General features: G+C 44.4%; 1 protein-coding gene across 3 annotated transcripts in view; it reads left to right on the top strand.

Moving 5' to 3' along the window:
• Positions 1-365: 365 nt before the first annotated feature.
• Positions 366-17,011, top strand: part of RERG (RAS like estrogen regulated growth inhibitor) — a 110,518-nt gene continuing 93,872 nt past the window's right edge. The window contains exons 1-3 of one of the 3 annotated variants that reach the window (XM_068948164.1): positions 400-484; positions 730-848; positions 2,008-2,181. In XM_068948164.1, the coding sequence (XP_068804265.1) occupies positions 2,091-2,181 (91 nt within the window). In that variant the 5' untranslated portion in view covers positions 400-484; positions 730-848; positions 2,008-2,090. The other 2 variants (XM_068948147.1, XM_009679800.2) reach the window with 2 other exon arrangements.

The following is a 17,011-nucleotide window of genomic DNA, read 5'->3' as shown; positions in this document are numbered from 1 at the left end:
GACGCAGCGGTTCGTGCTGCCGGTACGCAGTCAGAAATGACGAACGGGAGCGACAGGCATTGTCCCGTGTAATTACAGGCTGCATTTAAGCCAAACACGCCGAATTACAGGATGTAGTGTATTCTTTCCAGAGACTGGGCACGGTACCGGGGGATGCTTCCCACCGGGAGGGAGCTGCCGCCCCTCGCGCAACCTCCGCGCTGCACCGCGGAGGAGGGTTTTGGGGGGGAGGAGAGGGGTGAGGGAGAATCCCTGCCCCCGCTCCCTGCCGCCAAGGGGTCGCGGCCGCGCGGAGCGGGTCCCGCGCCGGCCCCGGACCCGCCGCCGCGCCGCGCCCGGCGGCCCGCAGGGGGCGCCCCCGCGCCGCGCTGCACCGCGCCGCACCGCGCCGAGCCGAGCCGCGCCGGGCGGGGTGTCCGCAGCGTGCGGCCGCGCCGGAGCCCGGGCACGGCAGCCCTGCGCGCTGCTCGCCGCGGGCAGGGAGGTGAGCGCGGGGCGGGCGGCGCGGAGCTGGGCGCGCCGCGGGGCTTCTCCTCCGCGGGCGCGGAGGGAGCGGGGTGGCCGCCGGCGCCTCCCCTGCCGCGGTGGGCGGCACCTGCCGGGACGCCCGCCGGGGCAGCGGAGCCCGTGCGCAGGACGGGGGGGGGGGGGGGGGGGCGCGTGTGAATCTCCCCATATATACATATACCTATATGTGTAATATCTGCGCCTGGCTCCGCGGGTGCGGAGGGGAGGTTTGGGTTGCAGGCGGGAGGCAGCGGAGGGCTTTCCTCGGAGGGAGATGCCGGTGACCCCCGTTAGATGAAACCGCTCCTGAAACACTTGGCATTTCTAACCGTTCGCGCAAGGTGAGTATGATGTGATATTTCTTATGCAAAATAAATCAGGGGACTGTAAAGATCTCAGAGATATATTAGTAACCCTTCACTACATAAGGTCTAGCTATTCTTTTTATCAAGGTATCTTTCTGTAGAGAAAATCCCCCAGCTTTTGTTTTAAGAAACGATTGATATGTAGAGCAGGTAATAATAACCCAGAAGTTCATGTCAGTGTTAGAATATGTGATGGAAGTGGACATTTTAGGACGATGGCAAATAATATGCTACCTTCATAACTGGTAGCATTCACAGGTAAAGTTCTACCCTTTTTTAAATGGAGACAAAATTTCTGAGGTTTTACTCGGGACTAGGGATTATCAGCAGCAGCACAGTTGCCATTTTTCACCTGGGATTTGAAAGCGTTTTACAAAGATGGGCAATGTCATAGTTCTTACTCTCCAGGTAGAGAAATCAAGGCATGGAAGTGTCCAGTGACTTGTTCAAGGTCATGCAGCAAAGCTGTGCATATATATAATTCCCATATGGCCTCTCAAAACTGCATGGCCAGAAATTCTGGCATTCTTTTCTAACACTATGCTTTGCTGAATGCTTATATATGTATGAGCTGAGGCAGCTTAAACAAGGAGAACTAGAGAACTTTTAGGTACAGTTTTTTTTTTGGTTTTTTTTTTTTTTTTAGCAGAATGGACAATGTACAAGTGCTTAGAGGTTTTTAAGCAACTGCAGCTGCATAATTGAGACCTTTCTGGAACTGGAGGGCTTGGGGAAAGATCAGCTATGCGCAGGCATTATTAATGAGTAGTTGTGGCTTTTAAATGCATTCTGCAGAAACTAATTCATCACAGTTGAGGCAAAGGTAGTAAATATAAGCAATCTCAGCCTAAAGAAAAAAAAACAGAATAAGGAACCTTATATGGAGCTGTGCGACGAGTGCTTTGGGTTACTGAAGAAGTACCTTTTTCAGTGTTACAGTGCCAGTGTCAAACTAACAGCGAGAGCTAGAAAGCTTAAGGTATGTTTTGCCTGAACAGTGCCAAATGTGTCAGTGGTGTTAGGGCAATGTTTAAGGCTGGAGGCATCAATTACGCCTATTTAAAAAAAAAAAAAAAAAAACTTTGAGGGCGAGCCTGGCTACTTGCTGCTCCATCCTCATGGTGTTCTTCCCTAGGCTCTGGATTGACGTCACAATGACACGGTGAAGCTGAAGACGGGAGCTAGGAACTGCTCTTCTGCCTCAGTTTTGATAAGCTCATGAATTTGTCGACACTCCATTCTTCCAGCATGGCTAAGAGCGCAGAAGTGAAGCTGGCAATCTTTGGTCGAGCTGGCGTGGGCAAATCAGGTATGTTTGTTGGCTGATTTTTTTTCTGCTTGTCATCAGGTAACTTCTTGCTCCCTCTGTGCAGCACTGCCCAGAAAAACTCCTTGTGCAAAAGGACAGCTGGGACTTTACTCCTGTCAAAGAGGACAGGGTAAGGCCAGGAGTGCTCTATTCCTTGTTTTCCACACTATTTTCTCCAGGCTCTCCAAAATAAAAGGACTTACTGCTTTAAAAATAAGAACTCCCTAACTTGCACTTCTCATGAAGTCAGTGATAGGATTTGTCGTATTTTCTTTTGGAACGCTAGATCAAGGTATTTATATGATGTTTTTTCCCCTGTATTCTAAGATCACATCCTCTGTTAAATATTGAACTTACTCTGTCAAGTATTGATAGCTGTAATTGTTGACTTTGATGGGAAATTTTAGGTTTCGCAACGCAAAGGATTTTTACTCTCAATGTTCTCTTGGATTTTTGTATTTACCAGGAAATCGGGAAAATGTATGATGTATAAAGTTTGCATTTAGAGAGCTCTTTTGAGAAATAAACATGGTCTGGTAAGTTCATATAGTAGAAACACAAGAGGGAGGCATAAATGTTAAAAATCCATTTTTATAGGCAGCCTATCCATTGGTCAGACAGATGAGCACGACGTTGGGGATGCAGGCTCTCTCGAGTAGCTCTGGGGTGTAGCACAAACTTGACAACTCAAGGACCATCGTAATATGTCCTCGTACCTCAAGGACGAGGCAGTAGGGAGATTCAGTCGAATTATGCTCCCATTCCAGTTTGGAATTGTGAGATGCCTTTATTTTAAGGAAATCTGTGCAACACAAGCCAGGGGATTGAACTTACTTTTAGGAGTGCTGGGCTAAACTCTCAGCTGCTATCAACCAGAGTGTTTCCCTGAAGTCACTTTTATATTAAAAGTGCCAAAGTTTTGGCCTGTAAACAGCTGTTATTGTTTAGCTAACTTTGGAACCAGTTATTTATGTAAGTATGTTTACCCAGAAGGTATCTTACCAGGAACTATCACTGAAGTAGCTCGGTCAGCCTTCAGGAAAAAAAGGAATACGTGATGCAGATGTCATTAGAGATTATACCATTTATACAAAGACAATGCAAGTTAAGTTCTATCTTTTTTGAATAAAATACTTGAGGGAATGGTGTTAATATGCTTGTAAAGTTTAAACTGTTTCTTCTCTCCTATTGCCCTCTCACCTCCCATGCCTTGTTCCCAGATATCTTATTACCTGGAAATATGTTAATAAATCTACTTCTGTATTCCACCATTCCCTCCAACTTTTGCAAGTAACTTTAGTGGTTCTCCTTCCGGTTGATCTCACATTCTGTTGATGGTTTCTGTGGTTGTCCAGTCTTTTGGCTTGGTCCAAAACAATGTAGGGGGATGTTGAAACATCTGCAGTAAAACTGAAACAATACAAGACTCCACCTGCCCCGATATTTCTAATCACCTGAGACCTTATAGTTAAAAATATAAAACCTTCAGTTAAGCGGTCAATTAAAATGGCCCAGCAGCACAGGATCAACGAGAGTCCTCTTTACCTGTTGCATCCTTTTTGTCGATTTCACTACACTAAAACTTTATGGTGATAATTTCTCCCTGTAGGCTTGGGTCTGGCTGGGAGATCATTTTAATGAAAAGCCAAGGAAAGGATCCTAATCCTTCGGAGTCCCTTTCCTTTTATTTTGGAGTAGGAGGGATGCACGGGAATGTTGCATAAAAAGGCCTAAGGTCCCCTCTTTTTGACTAATTGCGGCCAGGCATGTGAATCTGTGTGGAAACAAAGGTTCAAATAAGTAGGCAGCACAAAAGGTGAATTTAAGGGGTGAAAAGACTCCCAAGTATTATCAATCACCTCCACAGAGCAGCAACTGCCTCCCAGAGTTTCCATCCTGCTTTTGGAACACCCTCTTGTATGTTCCTATGAAAAGTTCCAGTTTCAACAATGCAGTCAGTGCCAGAGAAATAAGGTGAAAGGTGGTCAGAAAATACATAATTGCCTGTAGCCAACAGTAGCAATAGTGGAAGTGCTCTTATACATTTGCTAAAAGCAGAGCTGGACAAAAAATAATCTCCAGATAGCTGGATTTTGTGGATAAGTACCATGCTAGATCAGTGTTGATACTGGGTTTTTAGAGAGAGTGCCCACGTAATTTTCTATCACAGTGTGACCAGTTTGTCACGCGTTGCTGGGACAGGATTCTCTGACCATATATTGCGAGAGCAGGCTTGGGCAGACAGCTAGAAGGTAAGCCAGACTCCAGGAGCAAGAATGCAAGGCAGTGTGCTGGAGCAGACTAGATACATGTGAAGAAAAGGAGACACTGGGTGATAAATAAGGCCACTGTAATTGCCAGAAAGTCATGCCAAAATATGGTCACTGGCTTGCTTTCTTGGCTCATCTTCAGTTGCTGAGGAAAAGCCAGACATTAGGTTCTTAATCTTTAAGTGGCTTCACCACCTCAAAGCATCTGTGAAGTTACAGACGCATACTGTAATATCCTGGAAAGTCTCCTCTTCCTTTTCCTGAGCAGCACTTTGGATCAGTGAATGAAGCACTGAAGAAGGAAGTGTTGTGCTGGGACGGGACATTTAGAAAATTGTAGCTGTCCCCCACGCACCATGAAAGTGGAGTTTTTACTACTACTTTTTGACAATTATTTTTACCATTACTGAGAGCTGATTAACATCCTAATCTTGTCATTAACGCTAGACATCTGACTAATTGGGGGAAAGATTCCTTGCTGTACTAAGTAGTCCCTTCTGATTAATCCAAAGCTCTCTCAAACCTGAGCTGGAAAACCATAACACTCCTCACAAGTCAGAATAGTGATAGCCTCGCAGAGAAGAGTTAAAGCCAGGGAAAACAAAACTTTTTTGTATTTTCTAACTACTCATCAAATTTCTGTGGTTCAAAGACTTAAGAACCAAACATGCAGGTATAGCAAATCTGGGTGTCAGCTTTTTGCTTATCTCCTTCCTTGCCTCCCCCCTGCTTTCCAGCTTCCCCTCTGTGTTGGAGCAGGCCAGCAGAATTGCTAGTTGACTCACCTGTCCTGCTTTTACCTAATGTTGACCTAAGCCTTTCGAATCGAAAAAGAGAAGCAAACCAACTCAGAAAGGTGCAATTAAGAGTTGCTTGAGGCACTTTAGAATTACACTGAGCAGTAAATCACTGGCCACCTCCACTTTCTCTTGAGCAAGCTCATCAGGTACAAGCATCCCAACCTGCTCCTGCACCAGCAGAGTGGATGCTCCATTCTCCTAGCCCTTATTGTATAAACATTGCATAAACATGCTTTAAACCAGCTGAAAAAAACAGATGAGGAGCTCTGCCTGAGCCAAGGAGCACTTTTCCTGAGTGAAGCAGCAGCAGCAAAAGAAGAGGTGTTCCATGGGTGGGAAGGGATGTTGCTGAGCCCTACTCTAGACAGCAGGGCCGCACATCCTAATTTGAGCTAGAGTCAAGTGGCACTGAGGGGGGGAGAGCTTTCAGAGTCCTTTTCTTCATGTCCACGCGGAGCTTGCAGGGAGTGGAGAATTAAAATACTCAAATTACTTATACACTGCTGTTTAATTTGCTCTTCAGTTGAAATCCTACAGCTTCATTCCTATGGTAACAAAAGCTAGGATTTCCTAAATAGCTCCTTTTAAAAATACAGTAGTAACAATTAATAAAGACTTAAAGGCCTCATTTTCCCATGCCATCACAAGGTACACTATGTGCCCAGAAAGCTAAAGGGGAGTGAAAATGCATGAACCAGGAGGAGAAAAGAAGAGCGTGTACTGGATAGCACTGCATGGCTGATGCTTTTCCAACTCATAACTCAGTTGACTATGAATGCTCAAAATACCTCTGCTTAGGAGCTTTTATATTTTGGCCAAAAAAGAGAATGTCCAGCTGCGGCCTGTGCTATCCAACTTGCCTTTTTGCTCTGTATGTGCCAGGCTGCTTATTCCAAGTTCCTGAATTAGCATGTATGGCTCTTGCAGCCAGGGCAGATGCAGCTCTCCTCTGTCTGGAAGGGCTGCCAGCCATGGTATGTGACACAGAAGGATGTGCGGTTTCTACTGGTGCTTGCAGGGGAGGGAAGGTGCTACAGCCCCCATAGCCTTCCATAGGTAAATACATGCCTGCTTCAAGGCAGTTAAACATATCCTTTTCTTACGTCATCAGATGTACAAAGGTACGGGGCTATTGCCACCTTTTGATCCAACTCAGTTCCTGGGGTTGGTGCATGGGGATGATCAATAAAGTGGCATCTGTGGCTATCACCCTGCAAAGAGCCTGTCTGTCACAGAAGCAAAGCTCTCGCCAGCCCCGGTCATTCTAGTGGCAGTTGTGAAAGTCCTGAGCAGACACCGATTTTTATCTGTTGGTTTACGCTATTTTCTTTGTCTAACTCAGGATGGGGAAACTTACCTGGGAGAAAGAAATACAGGCTCAAAAGTTCCTGCAGAACAAACCCGAGCAACAACCGAGCCAGAGACACCTACAACATATCTGTGTTTTGTTTTCATTATTTGGGGATATGTCTGAAATATACTACCAGGGATCACTGCCCAGTCCAAGGCCTGGGTGCATGGAGAATAGAACAGAATTCAGCCCCCCTTTTCAAAAAACTGTACACATTATGGGGAAAGATGTCCATTTCAAAGTGATTTTCGACCTCGCAAAGCCCTGATCAGATGTTTTCCACCGCCAGTTTCATTTCAGGGATTTTTGGGGAGGAAACATGAGTTATTAAGGAGTGATTAGTCCTCAAGTTCTCAGCTCTGCTAGTACAGCAGAGAAAGCTACCACCAAAGCTTCAAAGTCTCTGTTGCCCCAATTGATGCATCTAGGGAGGTTTACTGCAATAAGGTGCCTCTGAAATCCAGAAAGCATGTGGAAGGAGAGTTTGCATTTTTTTACACTGATAGAGTAGATCAGTTGCTTTTTTCTTAAGAACAGTAATGATAAACAGATGAGTAAGCAGTTGTTCAGCAATCAAATTCAACACCCAGTGTGTTTGTATTAATTGTCCCCTAGTATTTGTTGGTAAAGCGCTCATTGCACAGTCCCACTTTTTACATTCTCTGGTTTTACACTGTTCATTCAAGGACAGGTTCATTGAAAGTACTGTGAGTGCACATATATGTACTAGTAGGAATGCAAAAACAATTAAGCCATTTTAGGTGAGCTTTTCTGACAGTTCCTGCCCCAGCAGGCCTGCAAATATGTCCCTTTGCAGCATGTAATATTGCAAGCAACCAGTTGCAGTGACATGATTTTTCTGCACTTCTGTCTAGTGGATGTGAGCCCTGGGTTCACGGATCAAATAGGTCACTGTTGCCCGTGAATGTGTGGTCCCGAAGAAGTCCTTGCTGTGCTGACAAGGGCAGGGGTTGTTGTGGGGGCCCCAACATCTCTGGTGGCTCATGGGGCTAGGCAGGCTGCATGCTGTCCAAGCAAAGGGCCCACACGTACTGGGATCAGCATTAACTGCGGGCACCCCCACCACGCTCCACAGAGAAGCCCCACTGGGATTACCACGTGGAGATATGAGCTTTTAGCCATTGGCTACGTTAAAACTCAGCCTTTCTTGGACTTTATGAAAACTGCACTTGTTAAGTCTTGTTATACTAAAACTGAAGACACTGAACACTATGAGTTTGGGCTACACAAAGAAGCATTTACCCTTAATAGCAAGATGGTCTACTCGTATCTGTTCCCTTCTCCCTTTCCTCTGCTCATCTACCCATAGCCTGGCCGCTGGCGTAGACAGCATTCATTCTCTTGTTTGCTTGACATTCAATCTTTCTTCTGGCTAACCATGAAATAATAAAATGCAGAAATTCTCTAGCCAAATGCCAACATTGTTCACTCAAGCATAGCTATGTTCCCTGTTCCATCTCATTTAACTATATCTGACACCGACTTTACCTGCATCCCCTCTGAGCAGCTGGGGGCAGCTGTTAGAGCTAAGCCTAGTCCTGCTTTCTTTGTTTCTGTTTAGGTTGGGCTAAATATAGCCTGCTGTTTGATTACTGGGGAAGGAATGCCAGGATTCAAGATTTATGTGTGCTGCACAGCTTTCTCTCAGCCACCCCCTGCGGTGCTTGCCTTGATAAGATAGCCATTCTGCCCACTTTTGTCTCCAGTAGTCATTTGCAAAAGGCATCAGATGAGCTTAGCTTCCTGGTGGAGTCCCAAGACCTCTTTGCCTGGTTACTGTGAAGCACTGCAGTGCTTTTGTCTGAGAGTCTGCAATGCCCTGACAGGGTCACTGAATGCAGTGATATCTCCCAGGCTGCTAGCCCTAATGATTCTTTTCAGAAACGCGCATTGTCAAATTTTTATCCTTCTCCCCTGGGTGTCTGGAGTCCCTGCCTACCCCTTGCCTTGCAAATACTTATTTGCTCCACTTCTCATCTGCTACCCTTTCCTCTCCTCTTCCCAGTTCCAGTAGCTGTTCCCTAAAGTCTGTGCATGCTGGAATCTCTTCTGCTGTGTTCTCAACATATAAACTTTGTATTCACAGCCGTCTCTTCAGCCCCCTCACTTATTGCTTCCTCCCATCTGTTTCAAATCACCAGCTCCGTCGTTACGCTTTACCCACATTGCCAGATTAACTTAACTGGCAACAGGGATGTGATGTGGCAGCCACTCTGAAGTGGTCCTACTGTCCTAGGAACTATTCCCTGCATTGGACTTAGTGGCTGCTCCAAGCTGTGACTCCTCTAGACAGTCATTGTGTGGAGCCAGTTTCATGCAGGTTAAAAAAGGAAGCCATGAATACCTTTACATAGCTAGCCTCAGTCATAAAAGTGGGTAAATCCACCTATTTTGACTTCATAGCAGAGCAAGAGAAACAAGTAATGTCTGTATTTCCCAAGCAAACTTTCTTTTTCTGCATCTATCTTTGTGCCACCCTTGAGCCTTTTACATTTGCAGCGCCCAAAAATAAATATGTAAGTAAAATTAACACCACCTAGAAGTGGGAGGATGAAGAGAATGGTTTAGCTGAGCTGTGGTTATAGGACTGCCATTGCAGGCTGTTGAACGGTAGTGTTTGTACCCTGTTAACGTGCTCCTGGCAGGCTCTCCAATTCTGAGGGGAACAGGAGAGTGGAAGAATTGACATGAGATGCCACTGGGCAAGGAAACTTATGCATCTTAATCGGTTTGCTGCTTTTACTCCAGCTCAACGTTTGCTCGGCGTTACTGGCAGCATTTTATACTGCTGCTGCAGAGGCAGGAGTTATAAGCGTGGGATAAGCCACCTGGCAGGCGTCCTTCATGTCCCACCCTGCCCTGGCCCTATGCAGGCTCTGCCAGCTCCTCTTCTTCATTTTGCTGGGCACAGCACCTCCAGCTTTGCCCGAAGCCCCTCAGATTTGGGAGGAAGTCTGTACTGACTTCTGTGCTCTTTGGAGCTGGCTCTTGGTGGGGGCGCTAACTTCACATCTGTGACAACGTTATGTGGTTATTCACCACGTCTGAATTTGGCCTGCTCTTTGAACTAGTATTTCTTTCCACTCGCCTCAGATTAAACCAGCGCCCTTGATTTCCTTGACTCATCCCTCTTCCTGGAGTCAGAGAAGTAACTGAGAAGGGGGATGCATCCGTTTCTGTCGCCTTTTCATAACTCTGAATGGGAAAAGTATTCTTTATGATTATTTCCCACCAGGTAGAGCATTCACTCTGCTGGAGTTAGTCTACAGCTGTTACAGTTTCTAATGGATTTACCATATATGTATTAGGAAATGCCATATATTATGCTACTGATGCTGCAGATAACTCATTCTATGCATACAGTATGAAAAGATGAATGGCAAGAGAAGTATGAAGCCCAGGGGAAGGAAGTAGTAGATATATTAAACATATGTGCAGCTTTAAAATGCCATAGAAATTGGCTGGAGTGGCCGACTGCCTTTCCAGAAATGTTAGACAGTAGTCTGAGCACAGGAAAATGAGCGAGTATGTTGAAAACATCAAACCTGGTTTTGAAAGCAGACGAAGCGCTCGACGTTCGCAGGTTGTTTTGCTGCTGCCATTCAGGGGTTAGCGGAAAGGATGTTGCAGACAAATGAGAGCAGGAGCCTGAGGCAGAGATGCATCACCGTGGGGGAACTGCTTAGATAAGCGGCTTGAAAAGTTTTCAAGCTGGAAGCATGCCTTAGGGGAGTGCGCAGGATACGCTGTCCCAGGGAGGGAATTTCTTTAGCACTTGAACGGCACTTCAGCTTTCCAAAGTACTGTGGGAACAAATGCCGTCGCCATGACCCTCCCGCAAGGCAGGCCCCTAGGACTATCCTCAAGTGACAGATATGGAAACTGAGGCAAAGAAAGGAGGAGCCTGCTATTCGCAAGCTGGCAAGGCAGCCGAGACTCTCTAGAGGAATTACCAAAACTTCTTCCCATGGTTTTTCCTCTGGGCCAGGCCTGCCAAGACCTAGTCTGGATGGCCTCCAGGCACGCAGTATTACACGGCATGTGGGCCCCATCTCCCGCAGGCTCTGCTGGATCCTTATGATCCTTTATGGTCTGACCACTGCTATTAATTATTGACAGGGAAATGAAGCGTTAACAGAACTTTTTTCTTTTTTTCCATTAAAAAGATATTTAAGCAAAATGGGTAATCCTGTCTTTACCTCTTTATGCAGTAAGGCTTACTCTCCTTTTGACCTACACGACCACAAGCATAAAAGGAGCTTGTTTCCACATCCTCTCCCCCCTTCCTGTGATGCTATAAAGTACATTTGCCATCCAGCCTTGAGTGTATATAACTGTAAAATAGACTATAAATATTTACTATAGATAACATTCTTTTATATAATAATAAAAGAATCTGCCATAAAGCTGGACAGCCCTACTCTAGAGAGCTGCTTCTCCTCCCCTGGGATAGCAAGGCCCGTGTTTTTTGTCAGTGGTTTATATCTGCGCCTGCCACAGGAAACAAAAATCCCACTCCCCTCAGTGGATGGAGCCTGTTATACAAAGCTGTCTGCTATGATGTTTTCCTGACCTACACAGAAATTGACCTTGAGGAGCCTTGCAAGTGAGAACTTTAAGTCCTACATTCAGGGCAGGAAAGTGCAAGAAAGAAGGTAAAAGCCAAAAATTCAGAGTGGGCTATTTATTTCTTCAGTGGAATAGTTCTGTGGAATAAATAGAAATACATTGAAGAGTCACCGCAGAAGAATGCAGTATCAGACCCATGGGGAGCAGGAGAAAAAGAAGAAGAAAAAAATCCCCACACCCTGCAAAAAGGGGGTATGGAGTTGCAGTGCCAAAGCAAATACTTTATATTAACCAAACTCAGTGGCAGAATCTGTGACGCCAAGACTACTGCTTAACTCAATTGGATGTTTGTGGTTACATACGCTGGAATTGGTCCTGCTCCAAGCTAAATTCCAACATGAAATAATTTAATAGTGATCCACAGCATGAGCTTGTCCCACGAGTCCGTATCTGCTAGATCTATTGCCAGAACATAAAATTTCAGGAAATTTATCTCCAATTAAGAAAACTTAGCCTTTATGTACAGGGAGCATTGTAGGTCACGAGAAATTATAGAAGAGAACTGGAGTGGGACATCAACGTGCTTATGTATTCATTTAGAAAGATGCCCTTCAGTGACACGTGTTTTTTACTCATTCTGGCAGTAGGTGCCTGCTTACCCCAGCTGAGGATCTGGCCAAGCAAGCTTATTTACACAACAGGGAACGTGAAGTGGGCTGTCTACCTCTCTTCGCTATGCTTTACCCGCACAACCACCTTTCCCCTTGCTGCAGGAGGCAACTGAAGAAAGAAGTCTCCTTGTTTTCTGACCACAGTCAACAAATTCACTAAAGCTCAAGGATAAAGAGCCCTTGTAATTTATATCCCAGCAAGTGTAACGGCAGATGTGGCCCTATTCATATCCAGTCCTTCTGTTTATTTATGTTTGCTGTGCTGATGAAATTGCAAAAATCAGGAACACAGCAAGTTTCTCATGTAGATGCCTAAGCCTGAAAGCAGAACACCTGCTTCTGAATTTCTGTAGGCAGAAAGGTTAAAGGCAGCAAGACACAACTTCATCCAGAACCCAGCTTACTGTATCTTATTTATATATTCGTATGCCATGTCCCCCATGTTTGGGGATTAATGAGATATACTTGGTCACAGGGCTGTGAAAATCCAGCCCTACACTAGTGAACATAGATTTGCCATGGAAGGAAAAAAATGGAAATTGAACAGAAAGCAACCTTGAAGATTTGATATATGAGGAGTATAAACAGAAATTCTCCCTATTAAGTGCTGATAGAGGAAGGATTCATTAATAACCTGTACTGGAAAGACATGAAAAGCACTCGTGCAAAAAGCAATCCAGGCTTTTTTTTACTTGAAAGAAAGTGAGTAACCAGACTGGATAATTCAGATGCATTTGAAAGGAGATGCCAAGCTATCTTGGAAGCACCAGCTGACCACCTTTCTCTTCCTATGGGTGATACTGTCTCACTGAAATAAAGGCAAGCACTGGCTAAGGAAAGACGTCAAGATCTTACATTTAATGAATGTACAATGCCACACTATGATCTCAAATAAGTACATCTCATGCATGAATCCTCTTTCATTAATGCTCAATGTAATTAAACCAGTCTATTTCTCACCATCCACACCACGCGTTCTCAGTATCACTTTGGTAATTCCTCTGGGTTTTTTTTTTTTTTTTTGCAGTTCCCGATTTGGCATTGGGAAAAAAAAACAAAAATTCCTTCATGAAGACAAACTACCTCTATTTTAAATGTGCTTAGCATGACTGTTTTCTTCATTACTTTTTTATTTAGGAACCTACATGAAAGAGAGTTTTGACTCAGCACCATCATGATGTAAACAATTGAATTTCACATAGTACTTTGTGTGTTTGGAGGGAGCTGGGAGCCTGTACTATGGAAAATATTTGTATAGTTTGGACAGGTCTTGTGTATAGCTCAGCAGACTTTCAGGGCTCTAAGGAAATGATCATGCAGTACTTCCCATATTCTCCTGGTTGCAGAAGCAGGCGTAGTGTAACCTAAGCTGAGAAAGGATCATTAGCCCTTGTGATTTCCTAATCTGCGCTCCTCTACAGAATAAGCCACCAAATTATGTAGGGATATCATTCTCCTATGGATTCTTCATGGCAAAACCTTGCTAAAGTCACTTAATTCCTCAGCAGTTCCTCATCACATACACCTGTGATGTATACTAGCATGAAAAATCATGGGTAATTACTGCCCTGCAATAAGCATCAGCTATGGAGCAGACTAGCTCAGCTTCAACTTGAAGATGAGTGGAGCGGTAGACCCATGGAAAATGCAGAATGCACCTAGAGGACTTTAAGCACCTTAGAAGTATGAAGAGTATCATAATTTACCTGCAGGAGGTCTCTAGACCCAGCTGAACAAAAGCCTCAGTATCAGCAGGACCAGTTTCAGGTGCTGTATCCTAAATCTCACCTCACACTAGGTCCGTGTCTAAAAGATCTTTTTAATCAACTAAAATAGTCACACCTAGCTCATATTTTACAGCATTTCTTCAGTTGCCAAAAGCTTACCCAGCGATCCTTTCTAGCAGGCTGTGAAAATTGTAATACCATCAAATCTGAGTAACTTGGTTGTGCATTCTAGTGCTGAAAGTATTACTTTTTGTGTCCCTGTGCTGCACTATGAGTGGTGACTGGCTGCAAATAGAAGGGACTCAGCAGAAATGAGTGACTTTCTTAGCCAAGTACATCACCGCTTTAGATGCTGCTTCTAGGCTCTACACAGGAGGTAGCTGCAGTCACGTTGTTCAGAACGGCAGGGAAAATACAGTGACAAAGAGCAGGAGTCAGAGGAGGCTTAGAGGGAAAAAAGTCCATGATTAACACCTTGAAGCTTGATTGTGCGCTTCCATTTTCTGTTCGTTCCTATTAATAGAGGTTGCTGTAGGCTAAAATGCTTTTGTGTTTTGAGGGTAGCAAGGCAGAGGGGATTGAAAAGACAGTCATAGTTTCAAGCATGGGGAGATTGACATCATCATGCGTTCAAAGTATTTAAGTCATTGTGCAATTCCAAGACTACCATGTTCACTTTAATAAGTAACTCCGAGAGGCTGAGTCTCTACATTTTGATGACATTCTAAAGGCAGATTTCATACAAAGTTTCACGATATTTTGAACCTGCTGATTGCAAAAGTGCTCTCAGATCCCAACTTGTTCTGCTCAGGAAAACAAAAAGTTTCCAGGGTAGCCACAAACATAGGATGCACAGTGTGATTAGCACAGCTTTAACCCAGTGAGAGTAGTTTTGCACATAGGTCCATTTTGTAAGGCATAATCCAGTTGCACCTGCACAATCAGTTTTTGAGCGGTCTTAGGGATGGTCTTAGAGATATCGCCATTGTATTTGGAGAAAAGAACAGAGTGAATTTTTTAAAGCCAAATGTCAACTTCTAGAGAAAAGAAATATCTGCATGAAGCTTAGAACATAGGGTGATATTCTCAAGTTCCCAGTTGGATTCCAGGCTCTTGAAGGAGGAGGGCTAGTGTCCTGATAAAAGTAGTGGCACATAATATAAGAGAGCAGAGTTTGGTTCCTGTTTGGCCCCAGTTAGAGAAGTGCCTGGCTTGCTGACTTTCAGCTGTTCTGTAAAAAGAGGCTGGAGGAGACGTGCATGAAAGCATGGAGCTGTTGGGTCACTATGGGAGGGATGACTGCCTCTTGCGCAACGCCTAGCAGCTGTTCTGGCTTCAGTTCATCTCTGTGCTTCTCCCAAGGGACAACCACTACTGCAAAGGCCTTCTGGGTTGGGACATCTCTTAGCACAGGGCAAGGGTGTTCAGTGGAACCAATATATTAATGCTTTGACAGATCCCATCACTCAAGGCATTTGGTGCAGTACTGGGAAATGATTGAGGGATTTTGCTACCGCAGCACACCATCACACATGCTACTTCTAAAAATCCTGCCATCCTGAAGCTTTCTGCCACACAGATGATGTAAATAAGTCATGTGCTTTGCTGTAGGAGGACTTAATGCCAAGTAGCTCCAGAAGTCAAATCAAAGCAGCTTCCTCAACTAGTACATTTGAGAGAACATCCTTGTCTCAGAAGTAGCGCCCTTGCCCTTGCTCAACATTACATGATCCTAGAGGAACAGTGAACAGAAGTAATGTGAGAGACATATATGCAATATATCTACCCTGAGGGAGTGTCTGTTGCAGTAGTCTCATCAGTGCAGAGCTCATCCAATTTTAGGTAACTCATGAACCTCTTAGGATTTTATTCCCCAGTAAATAAATTCCCCCATTACAAGCATTTTATGTCCTTCATTGCAAAGTGGGGTCAGAGTAGATGACTGCAGTGATCGTTTTTGACTTTCAAAATATAATTTTGTTGACCTTTATAATATGAAATTAAAGAACTTTTCCTGGTGCTTAGTTGCCTTTTTTCCTCCTGTGCTAAACTTAAGTTCTTTAGTCATGATCTTGTCCTCTTGGTCACCTTTTCTTTTTCTTAGTAGAGTTTGCATTCTACGTATGTGCATGTTCTCACATGCTGTTTAACTGCATGGAGCCCCATTTTCATTTTACAAGACAAATACTTTTCATAATATAATTGCAGAAATCTCTTTAATACTGCTAGATTCAGAAAAAGTAAAAATGATTTGCTGTTAATTAAAATAAACAGCACAGCTTGTGCAGCTAAGGCCTATTTGCAACAACAAGAGCAGGCAGAGTAACAACGCAGGTGCAGTCTCTTCTGTAAATTCACCTTAAGAGCTGAGGCTAGGAAGATACAGAGCTTTCTGCTGACTCATGCTTACATGTGGGTACCTTAACCTTTGAGCAGGGTGTAAAATTTGAAAACCTACTGAAGAAGGAACTAGGGTTTGCACAGATGAGATGCTGCATGCATCAGGGGGATGGGATACTAGAAGCAGACAGTTTCAGAAAGAAAAATCTAAGTTAACATTCTTGGAAGATGGACAAAAAGCAAATCAGAAGTCACAGGAGGGGGAAAAAATGTCATCTTAACGGTGAGCTTTAGTTCTAACTCAGTTAGATGGAAATTTCCCTGGATTATTTGCAAAGCTGAAGAACCTTAGTTATGGGAAATTAAAGATTATTAGTTGTTTTCATTCAGGACTCCACAAAATGCCAGACTAAATAACCTTGCAGTGTGCCCTAAACAAACAGAGTGTCCCTGGTGAACAGGGAGACGTTAATGTTTGGGTAACATTTTATTCCAGTTCAAATTGCTGCTGGCTAGCATGCTGCTACTTCTGCAGTATTTTTCTTATCCTTAGAGCTGATAATCTGCTAGGGAGGCACCAGCTTAACAGAGCTGCTCCCGATCCAGAGACAGCACTGGGAACCTTGAAAAAGGGAGGCTTCAAAACACTGACTGAGGGAAGGGTGAGAAGGTAGATTTCTTTTATCCCTTGATTAAGAACAGGTTTAGCCTTAGCTGTTCCCAGGACTTAAACAGAAGTTCTTATGTGGGAGAATCTGTAGTTATTTACAGCGAGACTTTTCCCCTCCTCTAGACAAATACTGGTTTTGGTCTCCTCTGAATTGCCATCATTACCTAGTTTCTGTAGCAATATTTCCATAATTAAGAAGTACTGAAAGATATCTGGGGGCTGATCCAAAGTCTATGGCAGTCAATGGAAAAGTGTATGTTTATTTCTGTGGGCTTTGGAGCCGGTCCATGGAGGGTAAGGGCAGCTACTCCATGGAGCGAGCGCCAGTGTCCCTCCGTCACACTTCCCAGAGAGTGGAGCAGGAGCCTGGACTCCCACGCACCCAGCGCTAGCTGACTCTGTCCCTCAGAG

The sequence above is a fragment of the Struthio camelus genome, chromosome 1 (assembly GCF_040807025.1).
Source record: "Struthio camelus isolate bStrCam1 chromosome 1, bStrCam1.hap1, whole genome shotgun sequence".
NCBI lineage: Eukaryota > Metazoa > Chordata > Aves > Struthioniformes > Struthionidae > Struthio > Struthio camelus.
Note: the sequence above shows the minus strand (reverse complement) of the source record. Positions and strands in the feature narration are given on the sequence as shown.